Consider the following 19,689-nt stretch of genomic DNA (forward strand, 5'->3'; position numbering starts at 1 on the left):
AACAATCAGTCTGATAACTCGATTTAATGAGAGGAAAACAGAAGCTGCAGAGATTTAAAACCAAAAGAGATTCAGGTGCACAAGAAGCAGATGGGAGTGATAAGGATTAAATCTTCTGCAGAAATAAACACCTCTAGGTTTGTGACACTACAAAGGCACAGAGTGTGTGAAGACTTTTTTTTTTTAGACCAAAGGAAAACATTTCTGAGCAGCATTTGACAGCACAGCTTTTAAAACAAGAGTTATTGAACAAAGATTTCACTTTGATTGGAATTCCATCCCAGAAGAGCAAACAGTGCATTTTTAACATATACCCAATAACAAACAGGTGCTGTGGGGAAATCCTCCTGGATGCTATATGACTCTTTCCATTAAATTCTCCCCTTATATTTTCCTCTCTATACACTTTGGCAGCCATGCTTTCAGCACTTCCTGTTGGCTGAAGGCCATGACATATGTATCCACACACCTTGAAATTCAGGAGTGGTCATCTTCCTAATTCAGGGATGTTGGGAGCTAGAATTTTGGTTCAGGACCTTCTCTAGTTATATGGATGTCAAATTAGACCTGATATAGGGGTTCAGCTGGAACTAGATTGAAAAAGGAGCATGTGCACTGATTTTGAATGGTTCACAATCAGTTAATTTTCTTCTCTAGACATCCCCACCTCCACAGCGTTAGACCCGTTATGCCAACTCCCAAATGGTCAGAAGAAAAGTGGGTTGTAATGCAGTTCTCACTGGCAGCTTCACAGGGAGTTTTCTGTCTCTCTTTTCCAAAGCTCAACTGAAGCAAGCTGAGAATATTTCTCTAAAGTGTGGGACACTTTGGAATACTGCAGCACCTTGCTGCATGTATGGTGCCACTGTGCTGGACAATATCATTTTATTAACACCCTGGTCATCCAACAGGTAGCCTTGCACAACATTTCTCTTCTTAGGTGAAGCATTTCCACAGCTCTCTCTAGATCAAGATGAAAAGATTCACAGAATTATAGCAAAAATCCATCTCCACCCAGGCATGGCACGCACCATGCTGCTGTAGAGCGTAATGTTTGGTAATCCAGTGTTTTTTCCTCATCTCACTGCCCTCATTCTCTGAGCCACATTCATCCCAGGTGTACACCCACTAAAGTCAGTAGAATTACACCTGGGATTAATTTAGCCCATCATATTTTTCTTTATTTGCTTGTTCCCTGTCTAGCTCTGTTTCTTCTTCTCTGATTTCCTTTGTCTGTGTCCTCAATCTTTTACTTATTTGCCCCTTATCTGGTATATATAAAAAAAGGTTCCTCCAATGTAAACATTGCCCACATGAGTAATCCTTAGCCTTGCTGAGTTGTTGAGTTGTTTTACCATTGAATGGCATCATAAAGGCACTGTAGAGTGATGTCCATATTTCTGCAATGCCGTGATGCAAACATCACAGTGGAATGCAGAGGATGATTGTTATGAGGCTCTCTGACTCCATTTGCCACAATCTCTCCCCACTGCTCAAGTCTGCTAAAATGGAATTTGAAGGAAAGAGTTTCTTTTTTCTCTTTCTTGCAAAGCTCTTATCCAGCAAATTCCACAGGCACCATATGTGGTACCTGGAAAGGCCACATGCAACATTACAGCTACACTACACATTGAGAATCACTGCAGTATATCATGCTTTAGTGGTGTAATCTTCATTGCCATCCAATTAATTCTTACCTGCGCCCCATCTCTGTGCTATATTCCAGTCTCTTCCTGTGTAGGTTAGTTGCTCTCTCTCTCCACTGTCTGTCTTTGCTATTTCCCTGCCTTTGTTCCATTTACATTCTGCCCACGTCTGGGTTATCCTTTCTCCCTCCTCTCGCTCACTTCCCTCTCTCTCCTTTCTTCTCTGTTTCCCTGTCATTTTTGCTATTTCCATTCAGGCCACGTCTGGATTACCCTCTGTTTTTTCCCTCAGTCTTTCATTTTAGACATGATAGCAGTTTGCTTCAGCAAAATTACAGCTCTTGAGGTCAGCCATCAAAGGCAGACATGGTTTTTAAAAGGGACAGAGGTCTATTTTAGAAATGCTTTTGCAATGATTTTTTTATTAAGTGTGAATTTTAATGCTTTTGAAAGTGGGGAACCAACAGATCTGGCTTGGAGTCAGGTACAGCACAGTCAGCACTGGGCCCAAACTATCCACAAAAGGAATGTAATGGATCATTGTATTTATCTGCAACACATTTTCTGCAAATAGACCCACTGCAAGAGTTTTCAAGATTTAAGATGTGGAAAATCTGAATGGGTAGTAACAAGGCAGTTTTTAACTAGAGAGAGAGAAAAAGAAATAAACCTAGGTCATCATTTCACATTAAGGTAACATATTTAACGACCTATAACTCAAAAACAGTTTGGTCAGTTTCCTTTGAATTTTGCAGAAAATGTCTCCCCAGCCTTCAGTGTAAGAATGGTAATTTCAGGTCAAATTTATTTTGCCAGCCAGAGTTACAACTGGAATAAATATAAGGCTTATAATGGAAGCTGCTTGCAACCTTAGCTATCCTCTCTCTATAAACTGCACTTAGCTAGAAAAAGATATACAGAAAGGGATTGCTTCATGCATCACCAAAATGCAATTGTTTCTGGAGTAGAACACTACTGCTGTCTAACAGCATACAGCAACATTAAATAACAGTGTAGAACAGAAAGTAAATAATAAGTTATTCAATTAAACATAGGCTCCATCTTTATGAGTTGCCAGGGGGTGCTCGACCCCTGCTCCTCCCCAGGCTCTGCCCCCACTCCATCCCTTCCCCCCAGCCCCACCTCTTCCCGCCTTCGCCCTGCCTCTTCCTGCCCCTGCTCCACCCGGTTCCATCTCCTACCCTGAGCACACACCCCCTTACTCCTCCCCGTACCCCCTCTTCCCCCAGCGTCTCCTGCATGTTGCTAAAGAGCTGATCCGCAATGGGCGGGAGGCCTTGGGAGGGAGGAGCTGATCTGAGGGGCCATTGGCAGGTGGGAGGCACTGGGGGGAAGGGGGAGGCGCTGATCCACAAGGCTGCTGGTGGGTGCTTAGCACCCACTGTTTTTTTTTTCCATGGGTGCTCCAGCCCCAGAGCACCCACAGACTCAGCACCTAGGCAATTCAAGTTACAAGGAGGACTTATGTAAAACTGTTACTATGCTGAATTGAATGTTGTCATTACACCAAAGCATTGGTGCTGAAACTGACATGGGCTCTTGAAACTGACATTGGGGCTTATGGTTTTGGTTTTACAACCTAGACGTTTAGTTTTATGAAGGCATAAACTTGTATAAGTTTACTAATTAAATTAGTGGGGTTCTGCAAGAATTGGTGCTAGGCCCAACACTATTCAACATTCTCATCAATGTTATGGCAGTAAATGTAAAATCACTGCTGATAAAATGTGTGGATGTCACAAAGATTGGAAGAGTGGTAAATAATGAGGACAGGGCAGTCATGAAAAGTGATCTGGATTGCTTGGTTAGCTGGGCCCACTCACATAAAAGGTGTTTTAATACAGCCAAATGCAATTTCATACATCTAGGAACAACGAGTGAAGGCCATACCTACAGAGTGGGGGACTGTATCCTGGAAAGTGGTGATTCTGAAAAGGTCCTAGTTTTAAGAATGATGTTGAGGTATTGGAGAGGGAGCAGAGGAGACCCACAAGAATGATTCAAGAGCTGGAGAAAATGCCTTACAGTGAGAGACTTAAAGAGCTCCATCTGGGTAGCTTGTCAAAAAGAAGTTGGAAAAGGCATTTGATTACAGTGGATATGAACCTTCATGGAGAGACAATACTAAAGGGCTCTAATCTAGAGGAGAAAGGTGTAACAAGAACTAATGTCTGGAAGATGAAGCCAGACACATTCCAGTTAGAAATTATGCACAATTGTTAACAGTGAGGGTGATTAACTGTTGGAACAAATTACGAAGAAGAGGTGGATTCGCCATCACTTGATGTATTTGAATCAAGACTCAATGCCTTTTTGGAAGTTATGCTTTAGTCCAGGGGTCAGCAACCTCTGGCACGTGGCTCGCCAGGGTAAGCACCCTGGTGGGCCAGTCCAGTTTATTTACCTGCCGACGCGGGCAGGTTTGGCCGATCGCGGCTCCCACTGGCCGCGGTTCGTCGACCCAGGCCAATGGGGGTGGCGGGAAGCTGCGGCCAGCACATCCCTCGCCCGCGCCACTTCCCACCGCCTCCATTGGCTTGGGACGGTGAACTGCGGTTAGTGGGGGCCGCGATCGGCTGAACCTGCTGCGTCGGCAGGTAAATAAACTGTCCTGGTCTGCCAGGGTGCTTACCCTGGCGAGCCGCGTGCCAGAGTTTGCCGACCTCTGCTTTAGTCAAACACAACTGGGCTCAGTACAGAGGTAACTGGATGAAATGTAATGGCCTGTGATATATAGGAGGTTAGTCTAGGTGATCTAATGATCCCTTCTGGCCTTAAACTCTATGAATCTGCTTTTAGTTTTAATGGAGGCTGAAGCTCCCTAGTCCAGAATATCCCTACAAAACCAGGAATATTCATAAATATTTTAGATGCCTAAGAATATCCTTAAATATCCAAGAATAACTGAGAACATCCTTGATTATTATTTACAAGATAAAAATCCCAGCTCATTGTTAGCTGGGACCTGTCATGTGGTCATTGGGTCAACATTTTCACATGAGCCAACATTTTCAGTTGTCTGCTAATTTTGGATGATGAACTTGACACACAGTGGACCTTGTTTTCAGAGGTGCTGCGTGCTCCTACCTCCAAAGTGAAGTCAATGGCCGTGCTAGAGACATTTCTGCTGAAGACATTCAGAATGAGTGTAATAATGCACACCTTAATGGGCTCCTAACTACTTACTCAAGGACAGTAGACATCAGGAAAAGAATCCAGGTGCCCTGGTACCCAGTTCCTTGCTCTAGCCAACAGAGTACACTCCGTCCCTGATAGGCAAGTGGAAGAATATGCCAGCTTGTATATTCAGACTCTCCTCTTCCTTCACCCGTCATTGGTATCTAGGAGTAAAAGCCAAAGTCTGACCCCAAGCTTGTTACAACAAACAATATTGTTTAAAAAGGGGTGGGGCCGGGGGCGGTACTGAGTTACTGCTGCAGAAGCAAAAGGACTAACATGTTGTAGCTGCAGTTCAACAAGGAACATGAAGCACTGGGTGTGCCCGGTAAACCAAAACCATTCCATAGCTGCTCTTTATTTTGGGCACCTGCCACCCCACAGAGTCTTTGAATGCAACTGCCGATCAAGTCAGGGCTTTGATACTTTATGATTTACAAATGAAACTGCACACAGGATTCTCTAGGTGTGTCCTGAAGGGGAAAATTAACCTAATTGTAGATTCACACACCTGCCCAACCTCTGGTAATCTCTTCAAGTGCCAACCTAGAAACACCTGTTTGGTACATGTACCAGAAATTCCAGTTCTTAATCTGCAGATTGTGACATTCCAGACTATTTTCTAATAACCATAGGAACAAATTAAATAATATCTATCATGTAAAGCAGTGATCCAAAGGCTTCACACCAACAGATAGTAAACAAGCCATGACACCATATGAAGCTCGCAGATTGTAGTTTAATATATAATGAATTTGTATGAAAGAAGGGTGTGTTTCTTTATTAGATTTTGAGAGTGGGTGATACTTTATTACTATTATTGTTGTTTTTATTCTTTATTATATCTGGCATCTTTCATGCAAACTGAGCCAAAATGCTCATATGCCAATAGAATTACAACATTAAATAATTATAAGGCCAAAGGAAGGGAGAAATGAAGGTGTATAGGCCAGGGCAAATATATTTGGGATTTGAGATAAAATGAACAGCTGAGGAGATAGAAAGATACAAGGGAGCTGCAGAGAGAATTGGTGCAGGGACAAAAAGAAGGAATAAGACAGTGAACAAAAGGAGAGAAATAATGACAAGGTTCCCTGAGCAGTTCCATGGAGGGTTTTGAACACAAAGATCATTTTGAACTGGATTCTGAAGTGAATGAGGAGTCAGGGGAGCTGTTTGAGGATGGGAGTGATATAGTTGCACTTCTTTGTGCCTATGAGAATGGGGGGAGGAAGGCAGCAGCATTCTGTACCTGCTGGTGTGTGGAGAGTGGGCCCTAGAGAACTGAAATCTAGACAATCAAGGAAAGAGATGGAGGCATGATTGGGGATTACATCTGAGCTGCTGTGGAGGCATTGGCATGTATGGGCAATGGTACAGAGACAGTGACAGGCTGTAGGGATGGGCAAAATGAGTTTGACAAACTGCATGAATATCTGCCATTTTGGCGTGATTCTGGTATTTCCAGTATCACTGGGAACATATTATGCTTTCCGGTATCACAGCGAGCCTTAAACAATCCTAGTCCACCCTTGCATTGTGCTCAGGCCCAGCCTGGGGATTTGGAGAGGTGTTGGGACTACTGAGGAGGGCTGAGATTTTCAAAGCTGTGCAGGGGATTTAGCTACACATATTCCATTATAATAGATGGCTGGAGCCCTGGCACTGCTTTGAAAATCTCCTCCAGAATTCGCACGTAACTGCCTCATTTTACCCAAAAAGTGCCTGTGTGTGCAGGTGAGTGTGGATTTGAAGTTCCATCATGACCTTCTGCTGTAGAAGGAAAGCCCAGCTGCTGCTTCAGTCCAAGCCTAGAGAGTGTTTTATAGAAGTTTACAGTCCCCTCACAAAGAAGAGGGCTAGAAACTTACTTTAAAATATAGAAAAGACGTCTGAGATTCTTCATGAGGTTCCCACCATAGTTCCCACATATCAGGAGAGCCTAGGGCTGTGGGCTTTGCTGGGCCCAAAGGCTGGGCTGTGCAGAAATGCACAGCAGAGTGATAATGGGATTAGGGTTTAAAGATAGGTGCTAGAGGGAGTTTCACAAGACTGTTCCACCCACTCAGGGTACATCTGCACTGCAATGTAAGCCCAGGGTTAGTGGGACTTGAGTCAGCGGACTCTGGGTCTGAGAACTCAGGGCTTGAGCATATACAGTGATTGCCAAATTTAGGTTAAGAATTTTTTAACCCAGGCCCAAACCTGAAGCTCTGGCGTCCACACTGGAGTATGCAGACATGAATCCAACCAACTGTATCTCAGACTTCCTAGCACCCTCCCAAAATGTGAGGCGCTGGTGGGCAGCTCGGCAGTGTTTTCTGACCCACTGAAGGTACCTGACAGAGATAATGACAGAGCAGGAGGAAGAGGAGGACACAGATATAGCAGACTTGAAGTGGCTGATGCTGCTTATGACACTCGGTATAGCCACTGATATCCCTTCCATAGACCAGCACAAACTGGTAGGATTACATTGTCATGCAGACCTGGGATGACCAGCAATGGGTCCAGAACTTTCACACAAAAAAAACTTGTATTTCTGCAGCTTTCTGAGCAGCCTGCCCTGACCTTACAGTGTAAAGATACATGCATGAGCCTGGCCATGATGGTCCACAAGTGGCTTGCTATAATCATCTGGAATATGGCTACCCCAACCCGCTACAGGTCTGTGGCCAATCAGTTTGGTATTGGAAGGTCGACTGTGGGTAAGTGGCAGTAGAGGTTTCTGAGGCAATCAGGCATGTGGTTTAGCACAAGATGGTAGGCATAAAAGATATTCCTGAGGTAATTGCTGGCTTTCAGAGAATTGGGTTTCCAAACTGTGCCAAGGCCATTGATGGGACCCATGTGCCCATAGTTTGCCCTCATCATGGAGCACATAAGTACAGAAACCACAAAGGGTACTACTCCATTGTTATGCGGGCCCTCATGGACCACAGAGGTCGATTTGTGAATATCAGTATTGGCTGCACTGGAAAAGTTCATGATGGCAGGGTTTTTTGCTGATTGAGAGAGTCTATATTCATGGACAGGCTGGGACATTATTTCCACCACATGACATTACTGTATATGAAGTTCCATCCCCACTATTATTCTGGGGGATGCTGTGTACCCCCTTTTGCCTTGGCTTATGAAACCATACCCTGATCTCAGATGCCCTGGCAAAAGAAGGTTTAATTACACTCTTAGCAGGTGTAGAATGGCGGCTGAATGTGCATATGGCAGACTGAAATCCCAGGGGCGATATCTACAGATCCATTTGGATGCCAGTGTCATCAATGCTGTCCGCATTTCTGTGGCTTGCTGCGCTCTTCATGATCGTTGTGAAGCCAATGGTGAGCCATTTTCCCCTGAATGAACCTATGACTGCAAGGACCCCTGAACTGGTACACTCAACCAGAAAGTGCATCTACCACAGCTGGAGCTGGATGCACCCAGGCAACAGAAGTCAGAGCGGCTTTGTGGTCCCACATTATAGACTTCCATGGGCCAACTGAAGAGGGAGAATAGTACCTCTATGTGCATTGATTGCCCTGCATTGTAGTTTGAATTATGTGACTGTTTATGTAATAGGGTGAGGTGGAGAAACCAGAATGGATTGATGTTAATAACTGATGTATGTATATAGCTGTAGTGAGACATGGGTTTTGCATACAACCTCCCACTTGTCCCTGCTCCTCTGTTTACCTTTATTATTTGAAATACACATTATATGATGTGTTGCAGTGATGGCAATACATCTTCTTTATGAAATAAAAACCTTTATTTTTACACAGTTAGTGGAAAAGTACAATATTCAACCACTGCCTGGCAGGCCAGCTGCCATTAGCCCACCATAACACCAGCAACACCAAAAGCTTTAAAAGTATCCAAGAGCATAAACGTGTGCAAACAATGAAATGATGTACAAGACACCCTATATACACACTATTGTGTTTCCCCTGGTGCACCATTCTCCTTTCACTTTTGCCATGCACTTGGTGCCGGGGCAAGGGTATGGAGGCGTCCACGGGGGTGGGGTTCAGCACTGAACCGGGGCACATTTGCCCGGCCTGGTCCAGCCACTGATAGGGCCCGATTGCATCATGGCCCACACAGCCATGGAGTTGTCCAGGCTGTTCCTGGAATGCAGGCCAGGGTACCATGGAGGGGACACAAGCCAGTGGAGTCTTCACTTTTGCAGCCATTCGAGACAGCCGCTGCTCAAAAAGTTCTTTCTGTTGCGCTCTATCATCCTCCCTTCACACCTTTCCTGTTCCAGGAAATGTGAAGCAAATGCTTGCTCCTGCACCACTACCCTGTCCTCAAGCTGCGCAGCCAGACCGAGCCTTCCTGCTTGCCTTTCAGCTTGTCTTTCCTCTTGGAATAGGATGAGACTCAGAGGGTTACTGTTTCAAATAGCTCAGTGCAAGGGGCCAGAAAACATCATCTTGGAATTTCAAGGACAGAAAATGTTCCTTACTGAACGTCAGTGTATTGGCAGAGGGCTGCTTCACACCACTGACGCTCCATAGACATGGCTGGGCAAGCCCCCTCGCCCCGACCCTGCTCTACAGCGGGAGTGCCGGGCAGGCAGGCAAAGGGGGGCAAGTCCCCGTGCCCCGACCCCGCTCCCCGGCAGGAGCGCCAGGCAGGGGGGCAGAGCAGGGCAAGCCGCTGCCCCCTGACCCTGCTCCCTGGTGGGAGCACCGAGGGGTGCGGGAGACTGCAGGCAGAAGGGGAGGGGAGGAGATGGGCCCCCACTTGTCCTGGCCCAGGGCCCCACAAACTGTAATCCGCCTCTGCTTCCCAGTAAAAACTCACTTTTACATGCTTGTTTTACTGTTTGTGTTTCCCCGTCTCCATTTTGAATTCCACAGGGTGGGGGAGGGGGGATGCAAGGCACTGGCATGCAATCCACCATTAGCAGATATACACTGCTTCCCAGGGTTTGCATTGGTTCATAGAGCCAAAAGCCATCTCTCTTTCCTATACTAAGAAATACACAAATAGAGTCAGAAACTTACCAGGCTCCAGGGCAGCTTCTCCCTCTTCCATTTCTGCTGCCAGATCCACAGTGGGCTGTTCCTCTGGGCCAGGAGGGCATCAAAAAGCTCCTCTGAGTATGGCCCCAGGATGAGTTGCTCCTGCAGCAAAGCCTCCTCTGGGACTGGTTTCATCAACAGAGTCACTTCATTTGCCTCATTCGGTGCCTGCTGCTGGCTCCCATCAATTCCCATGCTGGCTACAGGGGCCAGCAGGACATCATCCCAGCTGACCAGGTCATTGTGCACCGCTGATGGACCAGTCCTCAGTGCAATCCCCAGCACTGGGTCAAACTCATCATAAAATAGGTACAATGCTGGTGAATTGCCAGAGACACATTTGTGATCTCTGGTTTTCTGGTATTTGGTCTTGATCCACTTAATCCATTCCCTGCACTGATCACCCCTACGGTAAATTTCCAGCGCCACCAGCTTCTTTGCCATTTGCTGGTATGCGTGGTCATTTCTGGTACTCTTACTAATAAAATTAATTGTCTGGTAATCTCTCATGGCCTCACACAATAGATTAACCAAAATCAGACTGTGCTCCTGTAACCACAATGCAGCATGCTTTGTAAAGGACTTCTGGTCGGTATCCATGGCAAACACTGTAGGTTCTCCGATGGTTTGTTTGCAGGTTGGCGGTCAGAATAAAATGCTAAACTGTTGTATTAGAACAAGGTGGGGTGCTTCCTCTTCCCTGGAGTCAACTGACGATTCTTGGGAGAGAGAGGACAAAGGAAGTCTGCCCACAGTAGTGTGGAGACTTTTGGTGGACTCCAAGAACCCGAGTCTGGGGAGTTGCATCTACACTGCAAAATGATAGGGCTCGAACCCCGGGTCCTACTTTGACTTGGGCTCAGACCCTCTACTCTCACAGGCTCCTAGGACCCTGCGTCCAACCCTGAGAGATTTGAGTGTAGATGGAAGGGGGCTTAAGGCTTGAACCTGAGTCAGAGCCTGGGCTTACATTGCAGTGTAGACATACCCTCAGTGGTTGGATCTGGACTCAATCATATACCTACATGGCTCCTGCTGTTTTGCAGTTATAGTTCAGAGTTCTGGGTGCGGGTTGTAACCATTTTGCTGCTCTCTTCAGAGTTCCCTAAAGGAGATGAGGAAAAATGGGCCTGATTTACATTTGTAATAAGGTCCCTTTACACCACTATGGCAGTATAACAGGGCCTTAGAGTGGATGTAAATTACATTTTTATAAATTTGGTCCCTTTACACTGCCAGTGGTTGTCATAATTTCCTCCTGGAAGCATTCCGATCTCAGGTACTCTAGATTTACACTGGTGTAATTCCATTGAAATCACTGGAGTTACTCTGAGTTTACACCAGAGTGAGATGAGAATCTATGAAATTAGAATCTCTAGTCCCATGAGTCCAACTGTACAGGGCTCAGCCTCAAAGGAAGCAACAAAGACCTCTAAAAATGACCTAAAATAGCTCTTTCATGCCTAAAAATGAATGACTTTAAAGTCAAACCTCAGCCTTGCAATGTTAAAAGCAAATGCTGCTGTCCCACTGGGAAAAGGGCAAACTCTTCTTTCAAAGGGCATAAAGCTCCCATTTCTAGCTCTGCAGTAGGGTGACCAGACAGCAAATGTGAAAAATCGGGACGGGGGTGGGGGGTAATAGGAACCTATATAAGAAAAAGACCCAAAAATCGGGACTGTCCCTATAAAATCAGGACATCTGGTCATCCTGCTCTGCAGGGTCATGAAGCATTGGACCTTAAACTCATCACTGGTCCAGAACTGAATCTTGCCTGTTGTGGGCCTCAGGCAACCAATATTAGGGGGAAACAAAAACATGGCATCTGTTGGAAGCTGTTAAGAAATTTGGAATGTTAGAAGTGGCCCCTTGGGAGATAAATTGGTTCTATTTTTTGCATCAGAGGTGGAAAAGCAGAGAGATGGTGGATGTGTCTTGGTGTGTTTCACTGTATTTATTGCTGTAACACTCTTACTATAAAGTGGGGCCAAATGGCATCAGTAGCAAGAGGGAGGCCAGGACAGAGACACATCAGGTGTAAGGCTCTTGCTGAGTGTGCTCCTCCCAGCCTGTACACTGGAGCCAGCCGGTACTGGAACTCTCGCTGCTGCTGCTCTTTATAAAGAGACAGCTCAGTTGCTACAGTTTCTGGCTACTTGGCTTGATTTGTTTCTTATTACAGCCCAGCACAGCATGACATGCAACAGATGCATTGCAACATCATCAGGGTGAGGACGCTAATCCTGTCCTCTCAGGGAACACAGGTGGGAGTGTACGAGTGTAAATTGTAAACACTTGTGATATGTGTCCTGCCTTTTGAGCCCCAAAAGCAGGGGGATCTGCTGGATTTGAACTATTCACATATATACCGTTAGCTACATAGCTTACGCCCTTTTTTTTGCTTCTAGCCAATATTGTTTTCAGCTTGTTACCATGCTACCTGGAACTGTGATTCTGTCAGAACTGAAAGTAAACATGGCTGAATCTAGGCAGTTTCTGGATGGGAGACCTCCAAGACAACGCTGCCGCACACATGGTGTTGATAATTTGGTAGGTGTTGCTCTTACCTCTGAGTCAGCTCCGTGCTGCTGGAGGCACAGGCTCTGGTTCTGGTTTACATTCCTCCGGCTTCATGCTGCTCTGGCAGTCCTCTGCCAACTCTGGGGCGTGGCCAGAATGAGTGGGTGCAAAACCACTAAAGAAGAGTGCTTGCAAAGCTTCTCAGCAACAGAGCATGGATTCAGAAATTTAGCAGTTGCAGAATGTAAGGGCCGAGACAGCAGCCAAATTGTCTTCTCATTCATACGCTGTGCAACCCTATTGATTTCAGTGGGATTGCACAGGATGTACATGAAGGCAGAGGTTTGATTATGTGTCCTTATAGGAGTGTAACAAAGAATAAGAACCCTGTGTGGGCTATCAGATCTGGGGCCCAGGCACACAGGAGTGAGCAGGTATTGTGCCTCTGCTTATCCTCACCCCTGAGCACATGGGCGAGGTGAGAATGGGTGAAGCGTTGGCTCTGCTCCTAACACATGAGGATAGTACAAGGACACAGTGAGACAGTATTGGTCAGCATGATCAACGTTGGCCTCCGCACACTGGCAGCCTAACTGTTGCCATGTCTTTTGCAGGCATCACAGCACAGTAAAGTTTTAAGAAAGGGTTTGCAGATGGTTACAGAGAGCACCTCCCAGGCATGAGGGGAAACAGGGGAGAAAGTACAAAAGGTGCTTGTTTGAACTTTAACACATGGGTGATGGAGGCTGGCCTCTTGGACAGGTCAGAGGCAGGAGATGACTTTTCCATACTGAATAAGAGATGATAGGTAGGGTGCTTAATTTGTGCCAGGGCTGAGCCCCGGCACCTCTAGGCTTGGCAGTTCATAGCCCCCATGCCTCTGGGGTTGCTGCATCTGTTGTGAATGTAAAAAAATTGCTTGAGACACGGCACCTCTTTCATTACAAATTAAACCCTAGGTAGAGCTGTGTCATGAAGGGCCTGAAAGTGAAGACAAGCAGCTTGCGTTTGATACAACAGAGAAGAGGGAGTCCGTGAAAGGATATGAAGAGAGGGGTGACATGGTTAAAAAGACAGGCTAGGAAATGATCTTTGCCTTCTGAATGGATATGAAAAGGGCACAATTGCCTTTGTCAAGGCCAGAGAAAAGGATGTGGCAGTAATTGGGACGCAAGATGATAAGAAGACTGGATGAGAGTTTTAGCTGTGTGTATGGATAGGAATGGCCATATCTTAGAGATGTTAAGCAGAAAGAATCTACAAACCTGGATACGAGGACCTAGACAGAAGTCTGAATCGAAGATGACATCTGGGCTATTGGCATGAATGACAGGAAGAATGGTGGTGGTGTCCTCAGGGACTGTGAAAGGAGGTAGTGGGGAGAATTTTGGAAGGAAGATCTATGTTTTAGCCATATTTGGCCTGAGCTGAAGGCTAGACATCCACAAGGAGATGTCAGAGAGACAGGCTGCGATTTTAGTTTGACCAGAAGGAGAGAGGTCTGGAGTAGATTTGCTGTCGGTATAGGTCAGCAGCATGTTACTCCCACTGTGGAGCAAGGAGAAAAAGGAAAGGTGTTGTGCCTTAGAGAGGTTTCAGAGTAGCAGCCGTGTTAGTCTGTATCCGCAAAAAGAACAGGAGTACTTGTGGCACCTTAGAGACTAACAAATTTATTAGAGTATAAGCCGAGCCATTACAAACATTGAATCTATCTCCCCTTGTAAGTATTCTCACACTTCTTATCAAACTGTCTGTACTGGGCTATCTTGATTATCACTTCAAAAGTTTTTTTTTTCTTACTTAATTGGCCTCTCAGAGTTGGTAAGACAACTCCCACCTGTTCATGTTCTCTGTATGTGTGTATATATATCTCCTCAATATATATTCCACTCTATATGCATCCGAAGAAGTGGGCTGTAGCCCACGAAAGCTTATGCTCTAATAAATTTGTTAGTCTCTAAAGTGCCACAAGTACTCCTGTTCTTTGTGCCTTAGAGAGACATTTCTGAGGCACAACGCTTTCTGGGGCTACTCCTGTGACTGCAGTTTATACACCACACCTTACTGAGGGCTCTGCCTATAGGCCCAAGCTAGCCCTAAGGCATTCAGCAGCTAAGCCAAACACAATCTTGAAAGTAAGAGTCATGTATTATGTAAAATGACGCCACTGACATAAATTACTCTTTTTCTTGCTTCTCAGCAACGCCCTGTCAAGCAGTCCTTGAGTGCCTCCATGTGCAGAGAATCCCACTGGAAATGCCTCCTTCTTTCCATCCTTATGTATGGCTGCCTGGGTGCTGTGGCCTGGTGTCAGCTAGCCCGAGTCACCAAGCTCAGCTTTGATAGCTCCTTCAAAGGCAAGTCTATGATCTACCACGATAGCCCGTGCTCTGATGGCTATGTCTACATCCCCCTAGCCTTCCTCACCATGCTGTACGTGGCCTACCTGGTGGAGTGTTGGCACTGCCATGCCAAAAGCGAACTCCAGTACAAGGCAGATGTGGACAGTGTCTATGACCGTATCAACCGCATGCAGCAAGCCACTCCCTGTATCTGGTGGAAGGCCATCAGCTATCACTTTGTGCGACGCACCCGGCAGGTGACCCGGTACCGCAATGGTGATGCCTATACCACCACGCAGGTCTACCATGAGCGGGTCAACACACATGTGGCTGAAGCTGAGTTTGACTACTCTCACTGTGGATTCAAGGACATCTCCAAGGAGCTACTAGGCTTAGAATGCTACACAGCCACGAAGCTGAAGTTCACCAAGTGCTTCAGCTTTGCCAACACAGAATCAGAGAACTCCTACCTGACCCAGAGGACTCATTTTTTCACAGAGATTGAGGGGCTGGATGACTACATGGAGGTCAGGGAAGGCATGCAGCTCAAAAACATAGACTTCAAAGAGCTTATGATGGCCTATGGGGACCCAGAGCATCTCCCATGGTACGTGTCCCACTATACTTTCTGGGTGGCAGCTGTCTTGATGATTTCCTGGCCACTGCGGGTGCTCATAGAGTATCGGACTGCGTACGTGCACTACCATGTTGAGAAGCTCCTCGGCCTGGAGTACACAGTGCCCGGCATAGCAGAGGAGCCCCTGTATAGGTATCGCATGCCCCGGGATAACACTCAGGACAGCACTGAACTGGAATGGCACATCTGTACCAACCGACAGCTGATCCCCAGCTACTCGGAGGCCATGCTCCTGGACCTGACAGACTCCCCTGTGTACAATGGCTACTCCATGTGTGGGTACAGTGAAATAGCTCATGGCTGTGAGCGCTGCAACCAGGCCTCCAGCAACTCCTCCATCTTCTCCCGCTATGCCTTCCACAGTGGCAGCGGAAACTCACGCCTCTCCCTCAACACCAGCCGCTTCTCTTTGTGCCGGGTTCATGGCTCCCACAGGACAGGCCTCGGGAGGAGCTGCAGCAGCAGCATTGCGGACCGTGGCTGCCAGGATGAACAATGTTGCTCTTACTCTAGTCAGCTAGCCATCAATGAAAACCCACCCACCTACCAGGATGCCCGCTTTTTCCCAGTGTTAATTGTGCACAGGCCTGAAGGGCACGAGGGGAGGCGCTTCTACATCCGGCGCTCATCCTGCCTGGAGACGTCTCTGTGATCAGGCCTTATGGCTCTATGGCTCCTCCCTCTCCAGGACAGCTCCATTGCACTAGTGCTGTTTGACAGAGATGCTATCAGCAGGGAAACCGTTAACTTCAAGACTGTGCCACCACACACTAGCTCCACAGGGCAAACTCTCCAATTCTAATTCCCCTCACTGCCAATGCAAGAAAATATATCCACTCTGACAAGCAGCTACTCGTTTCTCTTCCTCACATTTTCCATTACTTCCCCATCACTGGGTGTCCCCTCTCTTTTTTCCTCTTGCCTCCCCTTCTTCTGCTCATCAGTCACCCTTTTCCTTTCTTCCCCTGTTTCTGTCTCCTCTCTCATTCCCATCTCCATCCTCCCCTCACATTTCAGTCATTATACTTTGCACCACAACAGCAATTTTCACCTGAGGATCTCAAAGCACTTTGCAAACACTGATGCATTTAGCCTCCCAACTCTCTTGTAAGGCAGGAAACTGAGGCCCAGAGAGGTTAAGTGATTCGCCCAAGATCACACAGCAAGTCAGTGGCAGAGCCAGAAGCAGAATTCAAATCTGCAGACTCCCAGTCACCTGCTGTTACCACCAGACCAGGCTTATCTTTCCCTCCTCCTTCTCTCATTTACTCCCTCCCTCTTTCACTGTCTCCTGTTCTTCTCTGTCCACGCCTGTCTTTCTTTCTGGCTGTCTCGGTTCTGCTCCTTAAGTTCTCGTCATTCCTTCCCAGGGTCTTAGAGAGCTGGATCTTGCCTAATCAAAGTGTCTTCCTTGCTTTCCAGGTACAGCCATTTAGTACTGGTAAGAAATTATATCTACACAGCACAAGTGTAATGGTCCATTTGTATAATCAAAGGGCCTGATACTGAAAGGTGCTGCGCACCCAGCACTTTCGCTGAAGGGTCAAGCCCCAGAATACTGAAGTTTACCAGTAAAAGGAAAGAACATGCTCCATCCCACCTTTCCTCCTACCCCATCACGCTCCCAGGCCTTGTCAGTAAACATTTCCTCCTGTTGCTAGCCCCATTTCCACTCTTCAGAGTTAGGAATGTTGGAGGCACTAATGTAGACTGAGTGCTGGTTGGCACCACCATTTTTAGCATTGTGACCCTATTTCCCAGGTACTTCATTCCTACACCTGGCACAGGAATGGGGTGGCCAAGAGGCAAAGGTGGTCTTTTGTCACCTTTGTGCTCCCCATATTCTGGGGCTGTTTGGAGGTTGCCACAGCCCTCAGTGTAAGTTAGAGCAACCTCAGAGCTGCTCTAACTTAAACTCTGCTTCCCATGCCTTCTATGGGCCCTGGGAAACAAAGAATAGCTGTAGCTCTGTTTACTAAGCTACATCCCCTGCCCCATTCTCAGCATCCCACTCCATCACCCCAACATCAGGGGTTGGGAGCACAGCTGTATCAGGCTAGTTCTATGCTGGCTAGGAGACCCATTTTGCAGGGGTATCCTTGGGGTGCTGTTTCTCCTCCCCATAAGGCCCCTTTATGCTGCCAGACCATGGTAAAGGTGCCTTAGTGTAATGGCAGATTGGCCCCTGTGTCATCTAATCCTGCTCAGAGCAGGTCTAAATGACACACTAGTTAAAATAGCAGTGGCAGCCCATGACACATCTACAACAGGGTACTCTACTGCCGGTGGAGCTGAACTGCCGCTAGCAACAATAGACAAGGCTCTAGGCTCAGCCAGTGGCATTCCTGCTTTCTCACCTTGGGAGTCAGCATTTTTTAAACATTTCTTAGCTCCAAGATCTGAACGAATCAAAGGTGGCTGGCCGTTCTCAGGAACCGCGAAGGGACCATCTCAGAATGCAAACCTGCATCCAATGAGTGATCGTCTAACACTGAACAAGACCTAGAAATGTTGTTGGGTGGATTGTGGACATCATGATTATCAGTGGCTTACAGTGAATATCAGAATGCAATACAGTATTTTTCAGAAACAAGGTGTTTTAATACCACATGGCTAATAAATAAGAAACATTGTCCACTAAGGGATTGTTAAAAATGCTTACTCCCAAATCAGTTTCTTATATATCTACTTGTAATTTGAAATCTGTACTGTCTGTTTGGTATGTGTAGATCAGATCTGTATCTATACATATACAGTGATTTCTTATGGCATTGACTGTTGCATCATGTAAAAATCCTTTCGGTTTAATTATTCTGTTTTGTAATACTGCTTTTATTTCAACACGAGAGATAGGGATTGCTTTCACATATGCAACACAAAGTTCATCTGTAAATGATGGTGATTGCAATCAAAAGGTTGTCTCAGTCTACAGGAATTTATCTATTTCTATAAATGTTTTATGCAAGTGCTTACCACTCTGACAGCTAGGCACTAATTACAAAAGTTAGGAAACATACCTGATGCTTTTAGTTTATTACCTTTAAAAAAAGTGCTTAGAGTTACCTGCCCCAATACTTAGAAGAGCCGGATCTAGGTTTGGGTGAGTTTTCAGAGATGGACTCAACCCAAAATCTCAATTGTGATAAACCTCAAACGTAGGAAGAATTCAGACCTAGATTCACACTATAATGAGCCACCCAAACCCTCAGATCTGAACAACGGCATACTCCACCACCACTCAGAACAGGGGGAGATTTTAAATCCAGATCAAGAGTCAGGTCTGAGCTCTATAGCTTGAGCTCATCTCTAATTATTTTTAGATGGAGTAGTTGAGACTGTTTAATATGATTCCCTTTCTCCTTTACATACACACAGGCGCAGAGTTAAACTGAGAGCATATGAAAGACTTAAGAACCGGAGGAGGCTGCAGCTTCCAGAAATACAGGAACTGGACACATTTCAGCATGATTTCCTACTAGAAGAGGTGATGGAGAGGTAGAGGAGAGGGAGAAGGGAACACGAAAGGAGACAGAAAAGGGATGATAGAGGCATACACACTAAGTGAAAGGAAGAGGCTCAGATGTGGATAAAGATAGCTCTCAGCCTGCGATCACACAACCATGTCAGATAACAAGGTTACAGTGCGAGTACCCCCAACACAGTTAAAATGTGGTTCAGTCTTGGAGCGTAGCTGGAGCCTACATCTCTGAACTGTGCGAAAGCCCCAGTCACATCCAAGGCTCTAGCGCAGTCAGTTTGGGGACATGGTTAAAAGGATATTTAGGTGCAAGACTGAGACTGACCCGTGTTTCAACTATGTCCAGGGACAGCCGTATTGTAAGTGGGTCCCTAGACATGGTTATTACTGTGTAAAAGTTGTTATATGATGTAAACAAGCTGTAACAAATCCATTATTATGATGGGTTGGGTGGAACATGGGAGACAACTGTTGCCAAACCAATTAATTTTCAGTGAAATGTTCACTAGGTATATGCAGGAGCGCCGCCAACTTTTCTGCCACCCTAGATGACAGAAGGTCCTGCCCCAAAATGCCACTCCCCATAGAGGCGGCGGAAGGTCCCGCCGCCGAAATACCGCCGCGGTTGCCGCCCCCCAAATGGTAGCGCCCTAGGCGACCGCCTAGGTCGCCTAATGGGTTGCGTCGGCCCTGGGTATATGCACTACCTCCATCAGAATGTCCCCCATCTCCTTGGTTATATCCTTGGCAGGGCTTGAAAAGCCCTAAGGATTCCCACCAAGTTTTCCTCCCCCCCCTTTGAACATGCCTTGGGGCATAATTGAGGAAGCTACACCTTATC

General features: G+C 46.4%; 1 protein-coding gene across 1 annotated transcript in view; it reads left to right on the forward strand.

Annotated features, from left to right (window-relative positions):
- LOC117877148 (transmembrane protein 151B-like) overlaps positions 1-19,143 on the forward strand; it is a 31,296-nt gene extending 12,153 nt beyond the window's left edge. The window contains exon 2 of the mRNA XM_034769960.1: positions 14,592-19,143. Within this exon, the coding sequence (XP_034625851.1) occupies positions 14,592-16,022 (1,431 nt within the window). The 3' untranslated portion in view covers positions 16,023-19,143. The remainder of the gene's footprint in view (positions 1-14,591) is intronic.
- Positions 19,144-19,689: the final 546 nt, after the last annotated feature.

Source organism: Trachemys scripta, chromosome 4 (assembly GCF_013100865.1).
Source record: "Trachemys scripta elegans isolate TJP31775 chromosome 4, CAS_Tse_1.0, whole genome shotgun sequence".
NCBI lineage: Eukaryota > Metazoa > Chordata > Testudines > Emydidae > Trachemys > Trachemys scripta.